We start from the raw sequence: 20,873 nt of genomic DNA, 5'->3' as shown, positions 1-20,873 counted from the left end.
ACATCGTCTGTCACATTGCTTGGCCAATCAGAGCACTCTTCCAGTTTTTAAACCAATTTATATTATTTAATTGTGTGTGCCAGTGTGTGTGTGTGTGTGTGTGTGTGTGTGTGGGCAGGGGAGGGTGGAGTGTACAGGTGTGTAACACTGTGGACTGCAGATGCGTCTGCACACCAATTAGCTACGGGGGAGCTGCAGGATGCGTTTTATTTTTCCAATAAAAGTGACAATAATTCGGATCTTGCTTCAGCCCAACACAACGGCAGCAACCCCGCTCAATGGTGTGGAGCCCGAGAGCAAAGAACGAAATGTCCCAGATCATAAACACAAAAAGCGGGAGACACAAAGAGGCAGCGGAACAGCAATACCTCATTACTAATAAATGGGTGGCGCATGTCGAGGTACCAGACATCTTTAACAATCATATCCCTGATTTAGAGCTGCTTGAAATCGTAATAGAAAAGGGAGATGTCCATTTAGAAATGAACCTAGGATATAAAAATGGGACACATATACACTGATAACAGCAAAAAGAAAGGAATGATGTGAACTAAGTTTCAAGTAACTAATCCCTCGCTTACACTGAAATATTAAGACATATTCTAGTGGTTTATTGGGGAATGAAGTTATATATACACATACACACATACACACACACACGGAAACAAAAACCCACTGAATCGTAGTATTTAAATAAAGTTAGAAATAGGGCACAATGAATAAAATGCATCAAATCAAGTCAAATACAAGTGCATAGGTATAAAGCACAAAAGTATCAGACCTGTATCAGGAAAATCAAATCTAGTTAAAGTGAAGAGATTTTAGCTTTCTTTTAAAAATATTTAGTGAGCTGCTTCCCTGATTTCTATAGTTAGTGTGTTCCAGAGCTTTGGGGCGGAACATATAAAGGCTCCATCCCCGATTTTTTTTCAGCTGTTGTTGGAAACCAGCAGCAGATGTTCTAAAAAAGCAGTGTTCTTGAAGGCAAATAATAAACAAGTGATTTAGACCTTCAAATCAATTCTGATTGTTACAGGAAGCCAGCGCAGAGCAGTTAAAACTGGACTAATGTGCATCTTGGTTCTGCTTAATATCTGAGCTGCAGAGTATAAATATCTTTGATTCATAAATGGTCGTTCTTTAGCTTTGCTTCTTAAGTTAACTTGTTACCTCAATTTAAATCCAGGGACTTCCAGATTATTAAACAGCATAGCTCTTTTTGCTTTAGTGCCAACTATAAGGATTTCAGTTTTGTCCTCATTTTGGTTAAAGAAATTATTGCTCATCCATTTATTTATTGCTTAAAGACAGTTAGCAATGGAGTCTATAGCTGCAGCATCATTTGGTTCAGCAGAGATATACAGTTGTGTGTCGTCTGCATAACTATGGAAACATATATTGTTCTCTCTAATGACGTCACCAAGGGGCAGCATGTATAGTGAGAACAGTAATGGGCCAAGGCAGCTGCCTTGTGCAATCCCAAAACATGTCATGTTTTTTTCAGACATATGAGCTCCAAGGCTGACAGAGAACTCTCCCCCTTTGATGTTTGTTTAGCCAGTTTAACACACATTCAGAGAGACTCACATGATTAACATATCATGGTCAGTCTTATCAAACTGAGACCTTATTTTCATCAGAACTTAGTCTGAGGTTGCTGATAATTTTAGCAAGAGCAGTTGCAGTGCTGTGGTATGTTCTACGACAGCTACTTTGAAGGCATCTGGGAAGATTCCTGAAGATGCATGAATTTGTAATCTTAAGGACATGACATGTGTGTGTGTCGTTGTTGAGTACATATGTATATATGTACAATTTTGATTTTTAAAAAAAGTTGATGAATGAATGAATAAATACATAATAAATAAAACACAATGTGATAATTTGCTAATCCTTTTTGACATGTACTCAACTGAAAACAGTACAAAGACAATATATTTAATGTCTGATCTCATCAACTTCATTGATTTTTGTAAATATCTGCTTATTGTGAATTTGATGCAGCAACACATTTCAAACGAGTTGGGACAGGAGCAACAACAGACTGGGAAAGTTGTGGAACGCTCCAAAAACACCTGTTTGGATCATTCCACAGGTAAACAGGTTGATTGGTAACAGGTGATAGTATCATGATTGGGTATGAAAGGAGCATCCTGGAGAGGCTCAGACGTTCACAAGCAAGTGTGGAGCGAGGTTCACCACTTTGTGAACACAACGCGACACAAGCAATGCAAGCGCCTGAGATGGCACATTTGATAAGATTTTTTTGAGTCTTTATGTCTTAATTTAAAGGTTTTAGAAGAAAATGTCAGTAAATCATATCCCTGTGGAACGCTACTAATTCATTGATCGAATGCATCCTGTACAGTAAATATACTAAGAAACTGATTTAAACACCACAGAGTAGTGAATGTAACAATAACAGCATGCTAAATGAGGAAAAACTGGGAAGGGATAGCTAATTGGAAAAGATTTTGCAAACAATTGCTGTTTTGGTTAAAATGCCTAATAGACTCGGGATACACTCATACAGCTAGTTTGCAAGTATGTACTTAAAATACAAATTCTTGCATAGTATTGTACAATTGTTGCACTCTCACACATCTGACGCCTCACAAGAGTTGGATTGATTTAATTAACAAAAATTTGTTAATAATAATAATGATAATGATAATGGCAATGATGATGATGGTGCAATCTAATAAATTAACAGTATTTCTGCTTGACTCCTTTTGACAACATCCAACCACCTGAATGTTGAGCTAACAACCTAAAGCTTTGCAATATGGTATTTTTAGTCATCTTGTTACCTCAGTATTTTCTTTCTAACAGCTGACTCTGAAGATGACATGCATTACAATCAAACCCAAAGCTGACGTGTGAAATTGATCATTGTAAAGAATCCCATACAGCTAACTCATCATATCTGAACTGATGTGATGCACTACGGCAGGCCTTAACATTCATGCACTCCATGATTAAAACATACTGTCTGATCATGAACCAGATCTGTATCTGTATTCAAGGACTCGTCCTCTCCTTCACATATGGTCCATTCCAAGCGTGAAAAAAATGAACTCTAATATTTAATAGACACATGCAAACACTCTTCAGGAGGTGTTCAGAAAATATTTGACATGAGTTTAATAATGAACTGACCCCGGGGCCCAGAGACATATGGTGCCTGGTCTGCTGTGCTGGGGTTGGAGTGTGAAGGATGGAGCATGAAGCACGGAGCGAAGCTGACACCTGGTGGCTTTGTGTTGGTACTCCTCTCTGAGGCGTTTGAATCAGCATTGGTAATGCAGCCACTGCCCTACATTCATGTACAGCTGCCACTCAGCGCTAGAAAATAATGGTTTGAGACACAAAGTGTTAAGAAATTTATTTCTAATAGACCCTTTTCACAGAAGCTACTTTGAAATGTCATAGCAGGTAACGCTGGTGTAATTAATAACATTAATGAGGGCTGCACTCCACAGTGTGTGCAGGCTCACTGATGGCTGACTGAAACACTTAAATGACCCAGAGCCATCATTAATGGTATTAATTACACCAGTGGTTTTCCTGCAATCACACGTCAGAATGAATGTCATCTTCTGTCTGTCATGAAAAAGGTCTACTGAGGCAAGTTTCTCACCAAGTCCACACTGCTGTTACCTACACACTAATGTTCAGAGTATGTTGTTTTAGCAGTGAGTGGGATGAACAGGAAAGCAGGAAATGTGCACGTGCAAGGTCGGACATCAGTCAAAACCTACAATGTATTTTACTTTTTCCCAGCTTTGACCAGCTCCTCCATTTCCTTCATGCACTGCATTGTGGGAGGATAATGTCCGTCAGCAGCAGAACGACCATATTCAGCGCTCGCACTCGCACAAACTGTCTGGTTTAAACGGATTTTATTTGGTTTCCAATGTGAACACGCTGACGACTCCAGACTTGCTTGCAATTAGTGTGTTGTATGGATCTGGGACACATTTTCTCTTTGATCATTTCTATGTAACAGCTGTAAAAGGACAGAGTGAGATTTGCTGTGTTACATCTATAAGCTCTGAGTCAAAGGCAACTCAATCTCAGACCCCATGAGATGTTGTCTCATGATGATTTAGCCTCTGGGGGCAACGGACAATGTTTCAGTGCTTCTAGTCTGGCCAGCACAAAAATCCAGTTAACAGATATCTGGGCCAAGACTTCCTCTTCCGTGTGCCGGTCATTGTTTACAGTAGAATTAGCACCATTAGCATCAACAGGTATCTGCATATGAATTAAGATCAGATAAATTTAGATATAAAGCTAATAAAATGCTAAATTGTCCTGAGATGATAGTCAATAGGTTCCTGGATTGCATTTCGGCCAATGCGTTCCACCACTTTGTGCTACCTGCATGCAACCAAACCCAATGTGATTGGTCAATACTACCCGATAGCTAAGCTTTGTCCCTGGCCGACAGATTCTGCATTCATTTGCAGATATCTGTTTAAAGAGATTAAAGGCAACGTGACTTCCTGTCGATGCTGAAGAAATTTCACTGGGCGTTCCTTTCATTCAGCAGCTCTCATTGAATGGTTGAGTGGTGAAGCAGCACACAGGAAACAGGAAACCCACTTGCCTTTTAAAGCCTGGATGACTGAGAATCTCCACGGACATGAAGTGTAAGAAATCGCATCATAGTCCAGGAAAATATTCGGTTGTCACAGGCAGCCCACATACACTGCTGCTCACACAGCGTGACGTAACACTTCACTGGTGCATTCAGCACGATGTTTTGTGATGCCAAACAAGCAAATGAGAAGACTAAGAGATACTGCATTAAGTTCAAACTCTGGAGCCAAGGGTACAGTTTGTGAAATTGCTACCAAAGTTATCAGCTGACCCATAAATAGATATGAAAACAGTCCCCTGTCACACTTTGACAAAACATTTTCTCTTATATTTTGACAGAGAAGGTGGAATTTACCAAAGCTACAGGGACAACTGCAGAAGGTTACAGTGCATTTTCTACAAAAAATAGCCTATTTATCAAATATAACTTACATAATTCAACACTGAATTAACATTGTGCACAAATAAACACTGACACAAAGGCAGGTCATGTTAGGCTAAGATGGCAGCTTATGTTAACTGCAAACTAAGTCTGGCAACATTATGATACTCAGTGGAGTTGTGATTATGTCAGAATTAAATCTTTGGTGGATCTAGTTTATTTCAAAAATGGTTTCAAACGTGATGAAGCTGCAAGCATTGAAGACATGAAAGCTGGGACAGAGCCTGAACAAACACAATCATGCCGCATCCGATTAGTGCTGTTTACACTCCGGAATGTGGCATAATATTTTAAGAAGCTGGTGGTTTTGAACACTGCGGGGAAATAGACATAAAATGGGTTTTTACTCACTATAGCGGTGGGAGCAGCAGCCACCACGCAGTACAGGATGAGAGGGGGGACGAAGCTGGACTCCTCCGTGCCGGGGTACGGCTTCATCAGCTCCGCGTCATTACAGAAGAAACCCTGCACATGCACGCTGAACAGGTCCGTGCACTCCATGTAGTAGGCCAACAACACCGTGCCGGACATGATGACGAGCTGGAAGAAAAACATGTTGGAGCGAGAGAGCAGAAGAAGTTGAAAAAGAGGAGAAGAAGAATGACAAGGGGGGAAGAAAGGAGGGACTTGTTAGTTGTACATCCAGTGCACTTAAGGCTTTCCTCCTTCACCCAGTTTTCAGCGGTTAAAAAAAAAAGTCGGTTTCCTTAAACGAGTTGTCTTGTAGCGAGTGATCCATGAACGTAGCTCCACTCCGCTCTCGGCTGTGACGTGTCTAACAGGTTTTGATACAAAACAGATGCATAAATCCTCTAAAACCATCTCTTTTCCTGTCTCTCTCTCGCTCTCTCTCTCTCCATCTCATGCTAACTCGTCATGTACAAGCAACCCCCCACCACCACCACCAGCCACCACCATCACTTACCACCTCCTCTCCTCCCTCACCCCCTCATCCTTTTATCCCTCTAACATCATCTTTTGTCTCTGGCCTCTTTTCGCTCTCCTTCTAGAATCAGCTGCAGGCATTATATATATATATATATATATATATATATATATATATATATATATATATATATAAATACATAGTATCCTTAGTCACTGGAATGTAAAATGTAAGACATTGCAAAGCAACGCTTTAAATGTGGTTTCTGAAAATCATCTGCGTTTGTGCCATTCAGCCGCTAATGTGCCGATTCTGTCACCAATCTAGCCAACCAGCTGGCACTATACTGGGGTTTTAATATCAAAGGAAAGTGATGAGATGCTGGGGAGGCTGCCAGATAGAGAAAAAGGCCCTGTACCGCCACCAGAACTGAGGAGGAGGATGTCTTAGTCAGAAAAATATTACTGCCAATTCATTTAAATATTAATCATGTAAAAGTAACATCGGAGTAGTAAAGTTACGGCTACTCACAGCAGTCACAGTTAAAATGTTAAAAAAAAGTTTTCCTTTAGGGAGAAGGGAAGAAATAAGAGAATAAGAAAATGCTTTGTTTATCCCACAGAAATCAATAAAGTGCCAGATTATTACAAATCAATAAGGCTTAAGACTAAATATGGTACAAGCAGTCATGTCTGATTATCTTTTCACATGTGTTTGTTGAAAAACTCCTATGTTTTGATATGTTAAAATATATAGAAGTGACAGTGGTATCATGAATGGTCCCTGATTCTTAAAACATTTTCAAGTCAGCCAGTTGTAATACTCCTCTCCAACACCAGATGTCAGTGTGCTACTACAAAAGGATCCGGGTAGCTGCAGAAAGGAGGACAGCACAGAGCTCAGGTTGAACTGTATTCCATAAGCTGCTGGGACTCCAAGTTGTTTGTTTTTTTGCTGTTTTTTTTTTTTTTTAAGCTCAATATATAGGTCTGTATAAAGTTCTATATTTGATTGATCGATAGCCAAGACATCACAGACGGCACAACTGTGCTTTAGGCCAGATGACTGTCACTGAACTGTGATAGAATAAAGAAATAAAACACCCAGAACTCCAGATTGTAAGTCTGGTCAACGAACTAAGTTGTCAGTTTGTAAAATGACTAAGCACATGCTAGGTCAGAAAGGTAAGAGCCCCTTCACACTAAAACAAAGCAGCTGCTGGCAAAACAAAGCAACAAATTCTGGGTCGCATGATGCAATAGATGCTGTGGGACTCATTTTTAACAAAGTATCCCTACAGCTCATTTGCTGTGGATTCGCAACATTTTCACCAATTTTGAACCCACTAGTGAGCGCACTGTGAGTCGCGTATCCTCACTCACTCAGTGCTCATATTTTGTCATATCACGCTTCCAAACCAGTGGCGTTCAGATGAATTTCAGTGCATCACAGGGGAAAATACTGACTCAGACAGCAGAGGACAGCAGCGTTAGTGATGCCAAGCTTCGTGATAACATTAGCGTCAGTTACTTCACTAATGAGCTTTCCGACGACTAATTGAGATGACACTTCACGAGCTGGATCTCGGACTATTTTCGAGTGCAGACCGGGGCTAAAGGCTGTGGTACAGTAACCCAGATTTACAAGAATACACACTTTCACTTTTTCATTCCATCACGCAAAAAGTTTGCTCATCCTCTTGTTCAAACCGTTTTTCAGTTATTTCAAATCAAACTTTTGAGGAAAGCATCTTTTTCTGAAATTGACACACGGCTGACAAGAACACCCAAAGAATACAGAGACAGTGTAAATCTGCACGCTACCAAGTGATCCTGGGTAAAGAAAACCACGTATATCATGTTATGCAGTAGATATTATTATAATTATTTAACACTTATTATACTTTGATGTATGCCACAGTATACACTGTACGTGATTCTTCAAATATATACTAAACAGCTTTCCTGAGTCAGACACGATCAGCTGACCAGGACTGACTGTTGCGGTGTGGTGTGAGAACCAGACTGGGCAATACGGCCAGTGGGGTTCAGACGGTGAAGGCAAGAAAGCAACTGTGCTTACAGAGGACAGGAGAGAAAAGCTGGCAGATCTAGTCCTGTGACAGATGGCCGTGCCGAGATGCCCAGGTGTATGTGCGCATGCGTGTGTTTCCATGCCAACTTTTTAAATAACATTATTATTATCTATCTATCTATCTAGATAGATAGATAGATAGATGGATAGATAGACAGATATACCCAAGGTGGTTTTGGTGAGGTTTATTTTTTTTCTGACGAGTTTGAATGAAGTGTTTTACGATTTGTTGACAAGGCAATTAACTCACTCACACACATCTCTCAGTATTAGGGGGGTGGGCAATCGAAATAATACCCGATTGCACACCATATCTTGCCACATCATGGTCATAACTGAGGGCAAACAGCAAAGTTAAGACGCTCACATGAGCAGGAATTACATTTGCAGCGTTTCAAATCGCACAACCAAAGAAATACTCTCCCTCCGTCATCTTAAAGCAGCTAGCAGCACACGTTGTTTCCCAAACAAGTTCCAGCAGGATAATCTGCTAAAACATTATTCATGGGTCCTCTTTGAAAATATGTAAATTCTTTTGCTTGCAGAAATGCCATGTAATACCTTGTGGGATCACATACCTGAGGATGTCAGGTTTACGAGGAAACGCCTGAAAAGGGCAGATTAATAAAAGGGGTGTGAACTAGAGTCCACTTGTTGAACTTCATTATTATTACCACGATTTCATTTATTTTGACCTTCATCTTATTTGCATTTTGAAGGAAAAAAAAAAAAAAGACCAAAGCACGCCTGAAGCTCATTCACAAACGGCGGCCATATTTGCATTCACCCACCAGCTCGGGTTCACATTCTCTCTCACGTCTCTACGAAACTTTAACATATTTCCTCTATCACTCCTTCTGCTTCTCCACACGATGCTGTAAATCACAGAAAGCCATAAACAAGCGCTGAGCCATTAAACATGATGAGAGTCATTAGGCTGTGGCAAATCACCAAAACAGGCCACGAGAGGCGAGCAAATTCAGCTTGTTCGGCCGAATCTTGCTCTTCTCTTCCCTCCTCTGCCCTGTAGTCTGCAGCAGACCTCGCTCACCTTTTGATGTTGATGAGTGTGGCCACGATGCTTTTGAAAAGAAAATTGTGGTGCAGTGTACTCCCTGGAGACCGGTTGCCATTTCTGGGACTTTTTCATGAGATTGCTTTTGTGTGACAGTTCTACACTTGGACAAGTGTCCCTTTATCTGTAAAGCATAACTTGTGGCTCCATTATATTCACTCTCCAGCCAGCGTCATGCCGCATTAGCTGCGTGAAGGACAGACTGACAAGAGCGACCGTCGTAAAACGGTTATACAAAGTTACTGCAGCGTGCCTTTCTCCTTCTCCCTTGGAGGGGACAATTCACTTCCCTTTTCCCAAGATCCCGGCAGGGTATTTTGGTGCAGCCGTGTACCTCTGTTGAGTTTTAACACGCCGCACTGCTCAGTGCCTTTTGGGTAGGTACATCACTTTAGAGGAGTGAACAAGAATTTCCTACTGCTGCCATTTATAAATCAATTGCTGATAAGTCTCTAACAAAGCAACTCTCTTTCTCAACCTTAAAACTAATCTACAGTGTAAATTTCCAATTTAAACTGGATCATATGACTGCCTGTGAAGTTAAAGAGGATGCTCGTATGACGGCCCCACAGAGACTTATAGAGATTTATATTTTTTTTTCCACTTTTCTCCACTCGCGGCAACCTTGTTTTCAGGAGGGAGCCGTTTTTAGCTGTGACAAACCACCACCCAACACCAAACAGCAGACGGACACAGCAGAGCATTTAGCTACAGCTACAGATCCAGAGCCTCGGGAGCTGGTGGAGACCAAAAACAGAGGTCAAAAAGAGAGTGACCATTCAACTTGCATTCATCAGGTGGACAGAAACGGGACTCCAGGTGAATCCTAAGGCTGCTCTGTGGATGCTAGCTGTATATCTACCATTACTGAAACGGTCTGCTGACTGCTGCTGTTAAAGTATGCTTTAGCATTTCCCTGTAGCCACAGCAGCCTGTGTTTGATCAAAACTGACACACTGCAGCCTCACTCTAACTCAATAATGTATTGGGTTATAAATTATATATTTTTATAAGACTGAAAGATATGTTTGCTATTCTGCAGGATTTGGAACCACTTTGCGATACTACTCTGTCACATGTTTGCTATGACTTTCTACACATCCAGTTTCATTATAATAAAAATCCAAACCTGATTAAATTTTTACCCATCACCCCTTCCCTCCAGCCTCTTCTCCTCCTTCGTCTCCTTCGCTCTAAAATCTTTTTACTGTCAGTCCCACCGTGCATCTCCTCCCTCACACTATGACAACAACCAGGAAAGTGTTATGTAAGTCCAACACCAAGTCCTAGATTTTCATTTCACTGTCATGTTGTGTTAGTAGACTGGAAAAAAAAACTGACAGAAATGGGCATGTTAGCCCGGCTTGCCTGGATTTAGACCCTGATATTACACTTCTGTTGTCAAACTTTCTGACACCGCAGACAGCTACTTATTTCTGTTTCTTCGTTCATTCTAAAGCTAGAATATAATGAAGAATAGTCAGCTGTTAAATTTGAATCCGGGCTCCAGAGCAAGGCCAGTCTTTTACGGTCTTTACAACCTATTGTATCACATAGCTTTAAAAGAAAAATCCCAGCTACCTATGACAAAGACGGATCATCTCTTGATCCAGGCTCATTCATATGTTAAGTACAGCATCTTGTGCCACTTGGAGTTTCAAGAAGGGTCATCCAATCAGATGTCTGAGACTTATGTGCCTACTTTTCAGGCATAGATGTTGATGCTGTGTATTTATCAAGGAGACTCACCAGGCTGAAGTCATTCTAGTGTTTGCAAAGTGTCTCTCAGCTTATAGTGTACACTCTTAAGGGAGGATTGCAAACCAAATACAAATACATGGCAACAAAAGTCGATTATACATGCCGCTGAATTGACAGAGGTCACACAATTTGCAATGGCCAGTTTCTTCAGGGAAGAATCTCCACCTCTGACAAGCATGTGTAAACAAAACGCAAATGGGATTTAAATGAGTCACAACAAAGGTTGAGGTGGGTAAAGAAATATGACTTTACCTTCATTCTACAGAAACCTCAATGACATCGAATAATCACACCATAAGAATGCCCACAGAGTTGTGTTGAATAAATAGATGAGTCAGAATCAGAGTCTAAAGCAATAAATGTTCAGGAACAACTGTGATGATGAAGTTATCAGTGATCAACACCACCTCCACCTCCACCTGCCGGCCCTGCTGATGCACCCCCGTCTTCTCTTTCTCTTTCTCATTACCGCTTGAGGTGGTTTTTGAGTCTTGTTCTTTCTTTAACTCCCCATAAAGGTCACCTGTCTCCTATTGGATCAATTGCATAACTAGTCCTAATGATCCAATAATAATAGGATGCTTTTATCAGCAACAAACTCGGTGAAGTAAATGTTGCGGAGTCAAAATCACCACATTATCATCTAATTTTTCTGAATTTGGCACACTCGCAGAAATCCCACCGCTGAGCTGGGCCCACAATATGAGCTCTCCTTCTGCTGCCTTAGTAAATCAAGAGCAAAACACACGCAGGCTGCAGCCACAGATTCGATAAAAACCACAGCGCACATTCACAGCTGAAGCAAATCTGGCCCTTAGTGTTAAATTCTTCTTTTTTTAATATTCTCAGTCAGCATTTTAAAGAAGAGGGAACAATAAATATGTTGTTTCAGAGTGGGTCTAATGCTTTTTTCAGGCACGCAGCGGTTTGTAACACTAAGTGGTTGTTAGTTTCTCTGTCCCCTCAAACAATGATCACATGATTCAGGTGTTGCGCGCCCCTCCCTTGTGTTCTTCTTCTCCTCTCTTCTCTCAGGTGCTCCTGGTTATGGTGATTAGTGGCCCTGCACATATTTAAGGGAGGCTGGAGGAGAAGGATCTCTCTCGTCCAGACAAAGCAGCTTCTGACTGCTTTTGGGTGTTTTTTGTTTCTTCTTCCCTTGATTTAGTATTTTGGGATTTCTTTTTGTTTCTTTTTTTCGCTGAGGATGGAGGCCTGGTTGTCTAGTTTTCGCAGCTCTGTTTGCTTAGTTTATGCACTTGGGGGGAAGTTCTGGGTCCGCTCCCTTAGATTTGGTTGAGATCTTGTTGCTATTGTTTAGTAAAGACTTCATGCTTCTAAAGGTTTTCTTTTGTGGCCGTAACATCAGCTCATAGGTGGTGTCAAATCTTTTTTTTATATATATAATGAGTGTGGTTAACAGATTAACACAAAATTCCCCGATTTCAAAAGAAAGAATAATGCTGCATGATACATAATTAACAGTGGGCCAGTCTGCTCAACAGCTTTATAAATAAAACTAATGCAAGCATGCTGACCCAGACTTAGGACCAGCGCAGAGGATTAAGTGGCATCTAGAAGAAACTATGACGGTCACAAAACACACAAAATGGCCAGTCTAGAGCCAGTGTTTGGTTTGTTGTTCTGCGCTACTGTAGAAACGTGGTGTTGCAACACAGTGGACCTGCTCCCTCTGTAGATATAAAGAGCTAATTTTAAGGTAACAATACTAAAATGATTTTTATTTTCAGGTGATTACACACTAAAAACAGATTTCTGAATACAATATTCAGTCTCTGCCAACGTATCCTCTAAATATTGCACACTGGTCTTTTAAACACAACCATCAGGTTTAATTAGGCTGTGTTCTGTTCCACAACTAAATTTAACTTGCAACCCCCTTGATAAAAGCCCCTTTTCAGAATCCCCCAAGTTGAAATCATATTGCGTCAGTGCAGCCAAGGGAGAGACAGAGCGACATCAAAAACGATGGGTCCCCGCGGGGATGGCTTTTTTGTTTTTTAAAATAATGACAGCCTCCAACATTATTGCGGCATACGCCATTACGCAACGAGAGGAGATCGAGCAAGATAAAAGAAAGAGTTTAGCTCTGAGGTTGACGGTGGGGATTTTCACAAATGACAGTCGACAGATCGGTTCACTTCCTCGCAGGTGATGGCGCAGGAGGTTTTAAAAAAAGAGGCCCTCGCTGACAGTAAACACAGCCAGGTTTCCATTTAGTCTTGGTGGTCCGAGTTAGATTAATAAGCCTGAGACTCCTGACTTCTCATTTATATCTGTTCTCTCCTCATTCTTCACTGCTCACCTCTACAGCTCTGCCTTTTTAATTAATATCTCATTCTGCAACCTTTCACTTCCTTAAAACACTTCTACTTTCCTTCATCTCATCTTTCTTTCTTCTCCCTCATTCCCCGTCTTCATGTTGCACCACATCCAAATCCTCTCATCCTATCCCGATTTTTTATTCCCTTCATCTAATGGTCCTGTCTTCCTTCTCGCTGCCGCTCCCGCAGTAATGAAGACGGCAACAACGAAACAATCATCCAAGGTTAAGAAACGGATGAAAGAAAAGCAACAAGTCACACGACTAAACAAACAAATCACCATAAATAAACATCCTCCCTGTCACGCTGCCTCTGGCGCTGAACTACACGGCCGAGCAGCTCCAATCAGGACTCCCTGTTTCGGTCACGTGACAGCACTGCTGTCCCTCTGCCCTGCTCTGTTCGTGACAGGCGAGGTGAGTAAGAGAAAGAGGCCCAAAAAAAAAAAAAGAAACAAAGGAGCAGAGAAAACAGTGAGGGGCAACGAGATGGCACAGAGGAGGACGAAGATGGTGATGGGAGGGACGAGCTCCTGTGACACCAGGAGGAATGGGGAGGGATGAGGGGAGAGATTGAGGGAGGAAGCAGGTTCGGTGGAGAGAGGAGGGGCGAGGGAGACGTGAGGCTGCGAGGATGTGACAGAGACATCAAAGAGGGCGAGGAAGAGAAAACAGGGACGGGCAGAGGGAGACGGATAGGACGCCTTTGAGAGCTGCCTGCGAAGAAGAGGGGGGCGAGAGCGAGGAGAGAGAAATGAAAATTAACGAACGACTCAATGGGCTGTTACAGTTTCTCTCTCCGGAGCACCCTGCCAATGCTCTGCTGCAACAAGGACAAAATATACAGAGTGCGACACTCTTTTTGGAGATTGAGATTGTGATGTATAAGCATACAACTTCACTGTCTTGCGCTTGTACTTTCTTCACATACAGGCACCAGATTGTGTAATAAAAATCAACGTTTTAGTGGAGTCATTTTGAACATCACGGGGCCGGTGAACTTTCAGTGGGATCACACTGTGCCATCATTTTACAAAACTGCAGTACAAATCAATGATTTCAATCAGTTTGGTGATTATAAGTCACTTAAATGATTAGCTGAAGAGTCTGTTTTAAAAATTTGGTGGGTTTATCGCACCGAACATCAATTCCATTATTATCATCATTACATGCAGCTGCGCCTTTGAAACTACATATTGGGAAATAGATGTCAGTATGGGAAAAATACTGTTGTTAAACTTGGTTTCAACAATATTGAAGGTGCACTTAAGCAATTTAGTATCGCACTCCCATAAAGTTGACAGACTTGTAATAGATTTTTAAGAAGAGAGTGTTTCAAATCAAAGCAGAAGTGCAGAAAGCAAATGTCTCTAACTCACAAACACTGGGTCTCCAAGCGTGAGCTGAGATGACCCTGATGACATGACTCTCGAAAGGTCCCTCCAGATATACTACAGGAGATATTATACAGGTGCTTCCACAGGCTGCGCAATACTCTCTGTGATGACTGAACTGAACTCGGATCAGTGGAGTATCCCTTTCGCAGCAGGTCGGATCTGAACCTGTCAGTTTTCAGTTCACGCCTGGAGCTCATAGCAACGGATTGAAGGAGACACATCACTGTTAAAAAGTTCAGAATCACCTGTTAAGTTGATGTTCGTCTTCTTTCCTTCAATAATGCCAGTTTTAACAAATATTATTCAGACACCAAGTGCATTGTTTAAAATAGTTGTGGCCCCTAAAGAGATTAAACCCTCTGTTAGTGGATGTATGACAGGGAGCGCTTTGTTTCTCAGTCAAGACAAGACCCAAGACCATTACTGGACCGGAGCGGTGCTACTGGGCTCTAAGTATTTTGGGGACCTGTTTTTCTTTGGTCTACTCAGCCCTCCAACAATGCAAACCCAGGACCAACCTTCCATTCCTGGTCTGAAGTTTTAGCGTTGCTAAAGCAACACCTGATAATTCCAGCCTGTTATTGATATTATTGTGCACTAGACACTGAAACAGAGCCTGCTCCTATTTAAATCTGCACAGATTTTAATGCTAAGCTTCCAGTCTTTCACCAATGACTGGTGATTTCTTATATTCTTATTTAACTGGTGCTCAGAGGTGTGTCTTTGCCTCTTTCTGCTCTTTCAGTTGCCGGCCTGGTTGAAACATCATACAGCTTTTTGTTCTCCGTGTGCAAAACATACTTATTTTGCAAAATAACATCTATTTATGAAGAGGACTTTCTACAACCTGAAAGCACGAAAGACTATTCAAAAATACAGAATAGCCCTCTCAGCCATGTGGCCGTACTGAGTCAAACTGGTGTGGCAGGCGATTCCAAACTTGTGTGAAAATGAGGGGGTGAAAAAGGCAAAGATATACAACTGTGCTCATAATCTTTATTTAATAGGGAGGAATTTTCTCATCTCTTAAAGCCAATAACATATCATTCCTCTCATCTCGTATAGTGATAGGCTCCTAACTGATGTGACTAAGTAATATAAAAGCCTCTACTGGGACTTGCAATGATTTTAATTTTCTCCTCCACAATAAAATCAGCAGACAGCCAAACCTCCTGGTGGAGATTCATTAATAACCAAAAAACAGCTGCTTGCTGATTTGCATCATTCTGGTTTGGTTTATAGCGACGAACAACTTTGAAGATGCAAATGCTGCTATGGCAACAGTGGCATCTCCAACTGGAGGTCGAACAAACAACGATCTGATCACCAACATCTGATTGGCTGATGGTTTCTTCAGGCACAATAAAGACATTTCACAGTCTGGGAGCCCATTCTGACATAATGTCACACTAATATTGTAATTATTATAGGAGGATATGTTGTTTTTCCAGAACAAGACGCTACGAGAAGCTTTCACACTTAGATCCAAAACATCCTGAATACAGAGTTCAGAGTTTAGATGTCGATCAGGGCATGTTGTCGCCACCATAATAATTAGTTACATATTAAAGCCCCCTCTGGTTACACATCCTAATTAAACAAATTGCACGGCCATGATTAGCAATGTTCAACTGAGCATGTCACGCTGACTTCCAGCCAAGACACTTGAAAGCTGCAAATGAGCGAACTGCTGTACATTGATGACAGGCTGTCCAGCAGAAGGACTTTCTACAGAAGCTGAAGGACCCTGTGATGATTAATGGTGTGTCAAAATTAAAGAAAAATGATAAAACGTGTCTGTATCCACTGTGGTTTTTATATTAATACTTGCTGTACAGGGCGATTTCTCATATTATTGAAGTTAAAGGCTGTGTGGGAGTAAAAGTGACATTTTAACTGACACTAATGGAATTTCTAATGTGGCGATATCTCTGACATTTTCCGACAAACACAAATAAGAACAGGCCGTACAAATGACAGTGCCAGTACTTTTAGTTCATTTCTGCTTCCATTCCTGAGCTAAGCTGTTATACAGGAAGGTTAAGTGCCTCTTGGCTCATATTAACCCACCTGTTATTCCACATGTGGTCAGATGTTGCAAATGGAAAAAGTTAAGCTATAAAGTTTTGATGTCAAACAGAAAGTTTAGCATAAATTAAGAAAAAAAAAGCAATCCCACAACCTGCTTGCATCAGAAGCAAGTTTTTGCTCGTCATTCAACGACACAAAGCTTCATTTACCTCCATTTACATTATCAGTCTGATCAATATCTGGTGGCGTCTTGAGTTAATGTCTCAGATGTGAAAAGACAGAACAACAGCGTGATTCTTACATAAGAGGAACCGAGGCAAAAAATAGACAACGTGCCATGAGGCCGCTCCAAAAGCAGCGAGGTTGAGAGTAAACTCATCTGAGAGGGTTATGCAGGATGTTTTCTCAGAGAAGCGCGTGTGTGTGTGAGTGTGAAAGAGAGAGACAGAGGGGAGAGAGTAATGCAAAGCGTCGTGAGACATCTCTCTGATTAAGGACTTTCAGCTGACATTGTAATTAAATATGGAGGAGCGGCACAATTCTTTCACACACTCACACACACACACACGTTCAGCTCTCCACTCGTTCCAACACTTTACGCTCTGGTTAACTGTGTATAATTTACCAGAGGAGGTCATTTGCTAATGGTTAAATTGTCAGTCACACACACACACACACATCCAGCCTCCCACCTCCACAAAGATGAAACATGGGATGATGGAGTAGCTGCGCAGGGTGTTGTTGGACGCCATCTTGTCTCCCGTCGGGAGACTTCTCCTCTCAGGATTCACGGCAGCTCACTCTGCAAAGATGGGGACAGCCAGTGTCAGAGTTCATTATCAGATAACGACAGGAACACACAGAAGCCATTTCTACTGATTACAGCATAGATCTATGTTAATACAGGAGGAGTGCTCAGTGAAATGGAGTATTGATGAGAACCACTCTTGATATTGACGGATCTCCTGCAGCTTTTAAGTGCGTTATCGTCGCACGTTAATGCATTTCAGAGTGATAGTTGAGCGAACTTTCTGAAGTCTGTCCACATGCCTAAAAAATGAATAAAGACTAAAAAATAACGAATGCAGTGAGGTTTTCCTTCCTGACAGAGCTGTACTACGCTAAAATCACATTAGCTGTCATTTGCTCTGCACAAAGATGATGATCAAAGGATCGCGTTCGTCAAAATCGCTTCATTCGGGAGGCTGAGTTCAAAAAGCAGCAGCTCCAGCCTCGCCGATCATGCATCCATCTATGTTTGAGCTGCTGATCCTGGGTCCCAGTGGCCGAAAAGGACGAGCAGAACGGCTCAAATGACCAAATTCCCTCTGGGCTATCCAAAGACCTCCAGAGCAGCGAGGAGATTCAATGTGTCCTATGTCTGCCCTTCAGTCCCCTCCCAGTCAGCTGTGCACACAAAACCTCAAGAAGGAGGTGGACCAGAGGCTTAGTTATGGCTGCAACTAACAATCATTGCCATTACTGAATAATTTGCTGATTTTTTTATTAACTGAATCATTGTTTAGTTGAAAAAGTCAGATAATTGTGATAAAAGACCGTCATAGGTTCCCAGAGCCTAAGATGATGCTTTCAAATTGCGTCATTTGCTTGAATAAGAGTCCAAAGCTAAAATTTATTACATTTACAACATAATAAAACAGAAAATCTTCATATTCGACAAGCTAGAAATAGAAAATGCTGCTTGATAAAACACTTTAGAGATTAATTGATAATCAAAAGTGTTGTCGAACAATTTTCTGTCATTCTAGGCAGCAGTTAATCAAATAATTGTACTACTTCCTGTAACTCGACTGAGATACACCTCAAAGAGCAACCAGGGCCCATAGAGCTTAACACCTGCAAGGCAAAGAGTGAGGACTGGGGTAAAGGGGGCAGAGTGGGGGCAGATCCAGCATTGTGGACCTCTGGGGCAAAGACAAGTTCCCTGATGCAGATTTAACCTTTACAAAATATAATAGACGAAAGCATGTGTCAAGGCCCCGCTCACTTAAGCTGAGGAACAGCTGCATGCTGTGCTTTCCGTCAGCTTTACTCTGATGTTGAAACATTTCGCTCCGCAGAGCCTGAAACCACGCAGATAGAACTGATCTCCTGCAATCAAACACCGTGTCTGGCACTGCTTCCTTTCTCCTCCTGTCGTCATGTTTTACTGCATTTCATTATGGATTCTAATTGTCGCAAACAATAACATGCAACTTCCCCATAGAGACTAGCGAGCTCGTTAGTGAGGATGGGAATCAGATGGAAGTATGCGGTGAAGAGGAGAGTACCGGAAGCACAAAACTTTAGACACGGCTTTGGACGCAGCTGAAACAGCTTGTCACTCACTCACTGCAGCATTGTTTTCAATTGCAGAGGACTGATCGTGCAAGTGGGAGGTGTGCTGCAGTGGGCGTAGATTAGGTGGGTTTTCAAAAGTGGTTCTGGAAAGCCAAAATCCAGTTTCTGCTGTAGTAATTGCTGATTTATTGCCATTAATCAACAAAGCTATGACCCCCCCGGCAGATATGTAATGCTCATAAATGTGTTATGGGGCTCTAAATGGACTTAATTCTCCATTAAAGAGCAATATTGTGTGTGATTTTGAGCGCTCTCTCTTCCTACTGTGCAATTCTGAATAATGAAAGGCAGCGAGTGTGGAGAGGAGGAGGTTTGTTGTGGAGCCAAGTTGGACAGAAAAGGAGCAGTGGAGTGTTCCAAATTCGACATTTAAAACATTTCCTTTTATCATGCTTCTTTTTTTTTTGTACTAGATAGGAATTGTCCTTGAGCTCTGGCTGCTCACTTTAACCACCGCATAGACAATTAAGTCTCAGCTGAATATCACAATACCACATTTCTGCTGAAATGTTGACAAGATTACCACCTTTGTTGCGTTTTATACGGAGCTGCATGGTACTAAATAGCAGTTAACAACCTAAAAATGGGTTTTAGCGTGGCGCTTCTGTGGTGAAACTGAACAAAGCAGCGCAGCATTCGACAAAAATCCAACACAGAAGAGCCGGGCTGATGACGAGGATCACAGCAGAAGTCAGAATCTCACAGAGCATATGCATCTCCACTCACCTTACTTCAGTATGTATATACACATAACATCACTACACCACAATTCTAGGGATGCAGGAATATTTGCTACAAATAAGCTAGTTTAAGACTAAAATTCTGGTATTCTGGGTACAAATCTTGTACACTGCATCTTGTCAGCTGCAGCCTTAATTGCTAGGCTTAATTATCGACTTTCTTACTGCTGCAATTATTGGAATACACATCTACATCTCAATTACTCCTTCAATTAGCATCCAACAGTCAAGAATTAGTGTTAAAGCAATGGGCAGACATTTGGTGGGATTCACTTATTCACCTTCTTGCTGAAAGCTAGATGAAAAGGCTGATAGCACTCTCGTATGTCTCAGTTAGACTATCCAGCTTCTGTGTATCTCCGTGCTAAAATGCCTGGCTGTAGTTGTTATATGAAGTAGCTGTTTTCCCATTTTCAGTCTTTGCTATGCAAAGCCAACCATCTGCTGGCTGTGACAGATCAGACCGTTGTGAGAGTGACAGTCTTCTCCTCCGACTCTTGGCAGGACTCAAATGAGCACACTTCCGGAAACTGTTGGTTTAAGGATGAACGCTGGAGGGAGAAAAGGCTGCCTGCATCCCTTATACTGTAGCAAAAAGAATGATCAATAAAGAAATTGCCTTGTTGAGAGCATCAACATCACACTAGCGGCTGCATATCATGAAGAGTTAAGACAGCAGCATTAGCAACACCACAAGTACAGTTCCATGTAGGTGCTATGTCGCACGACAGAACATTTAGTTCCACCGACGGAGGAAAACATTCTCGAAACTCTCATCCCAATCTGAAACCAAACACTTCAACCTCGCTGAGTCGTTAGACACAGGCAGACAGTGGTGCTGGCAGGTCTAATCAGTCCCTAAGTGCCTGTCCCATCTCATTTAACACTTAATCCAGGCTGATCAAACCGACATTCGATGGAAACAGTCTGACCATCCGTCAGTCTCGCAGCTCTTCATTCAGCGGGATAAAAGGATCGGCAAAAAGAGAAAAGCCTGTTTGGTGTCCCTCTGCAAAGGCCCTCCATGCCACCATGCGATGCTTAAAACTTTCAAATGCTGCACACGCCTGACTTGAGGCGACAGAGCTACAGAATTAACACTTATTTATCCGCATAAGAAAATGCTGTTATGGATCT

The 20,873-nt window shown here is 41.8% G+C and overlaps 1 protein-coding gene across 1 annotated transcript in view; it reads right to left on the bottom strand.

Annotated features, from left to right (window-relative positions):
- Positions 1-20,873, bottom strand: part of plppr1 (phospholipid phosphatase related 1) — a 48,688-nt gene that overhangs the window by 15,841 nt on the left and 11,974 nt on the right. Inside the window, exons 2-3 of the mRNA XM_041960494.1 lie at positions 17,328-17,437; positions 5,399-5,587 (exon numbers count right to left, since the gene is read on the bottom strand). Of these exons, the coding sequence (XP_041816428.1) occupies positions 5,399-5,587; positions 17,328-17,387 (249 nt within the window). The 5' untranslated portion in view covers positions 17,388-17,437. The remainder of the gene's footprint in view (positions 1-5,398; positions 5,588-17,327; positions 17,438-20,873) is intronic.

This window comes from Chelmon rostratus, chromosome 19 (assembly GCF_017976325.1).
Source record: "Chelmon rostratus isolate fCheRos1 chromosome 19, fCheRos1.pri, whole genome shotgun sequence".
NCBI lineage: Eukaryota > Metazoa > Chordata > Actinopteri > Chaetodontiformes > Chaetodontidae > Chelmon > Chelmon rostratus.
Note: the sequence above shows the minus strand (reverse complement) of the source record. Positions and strands in the feature narration are given on the sequence as shown.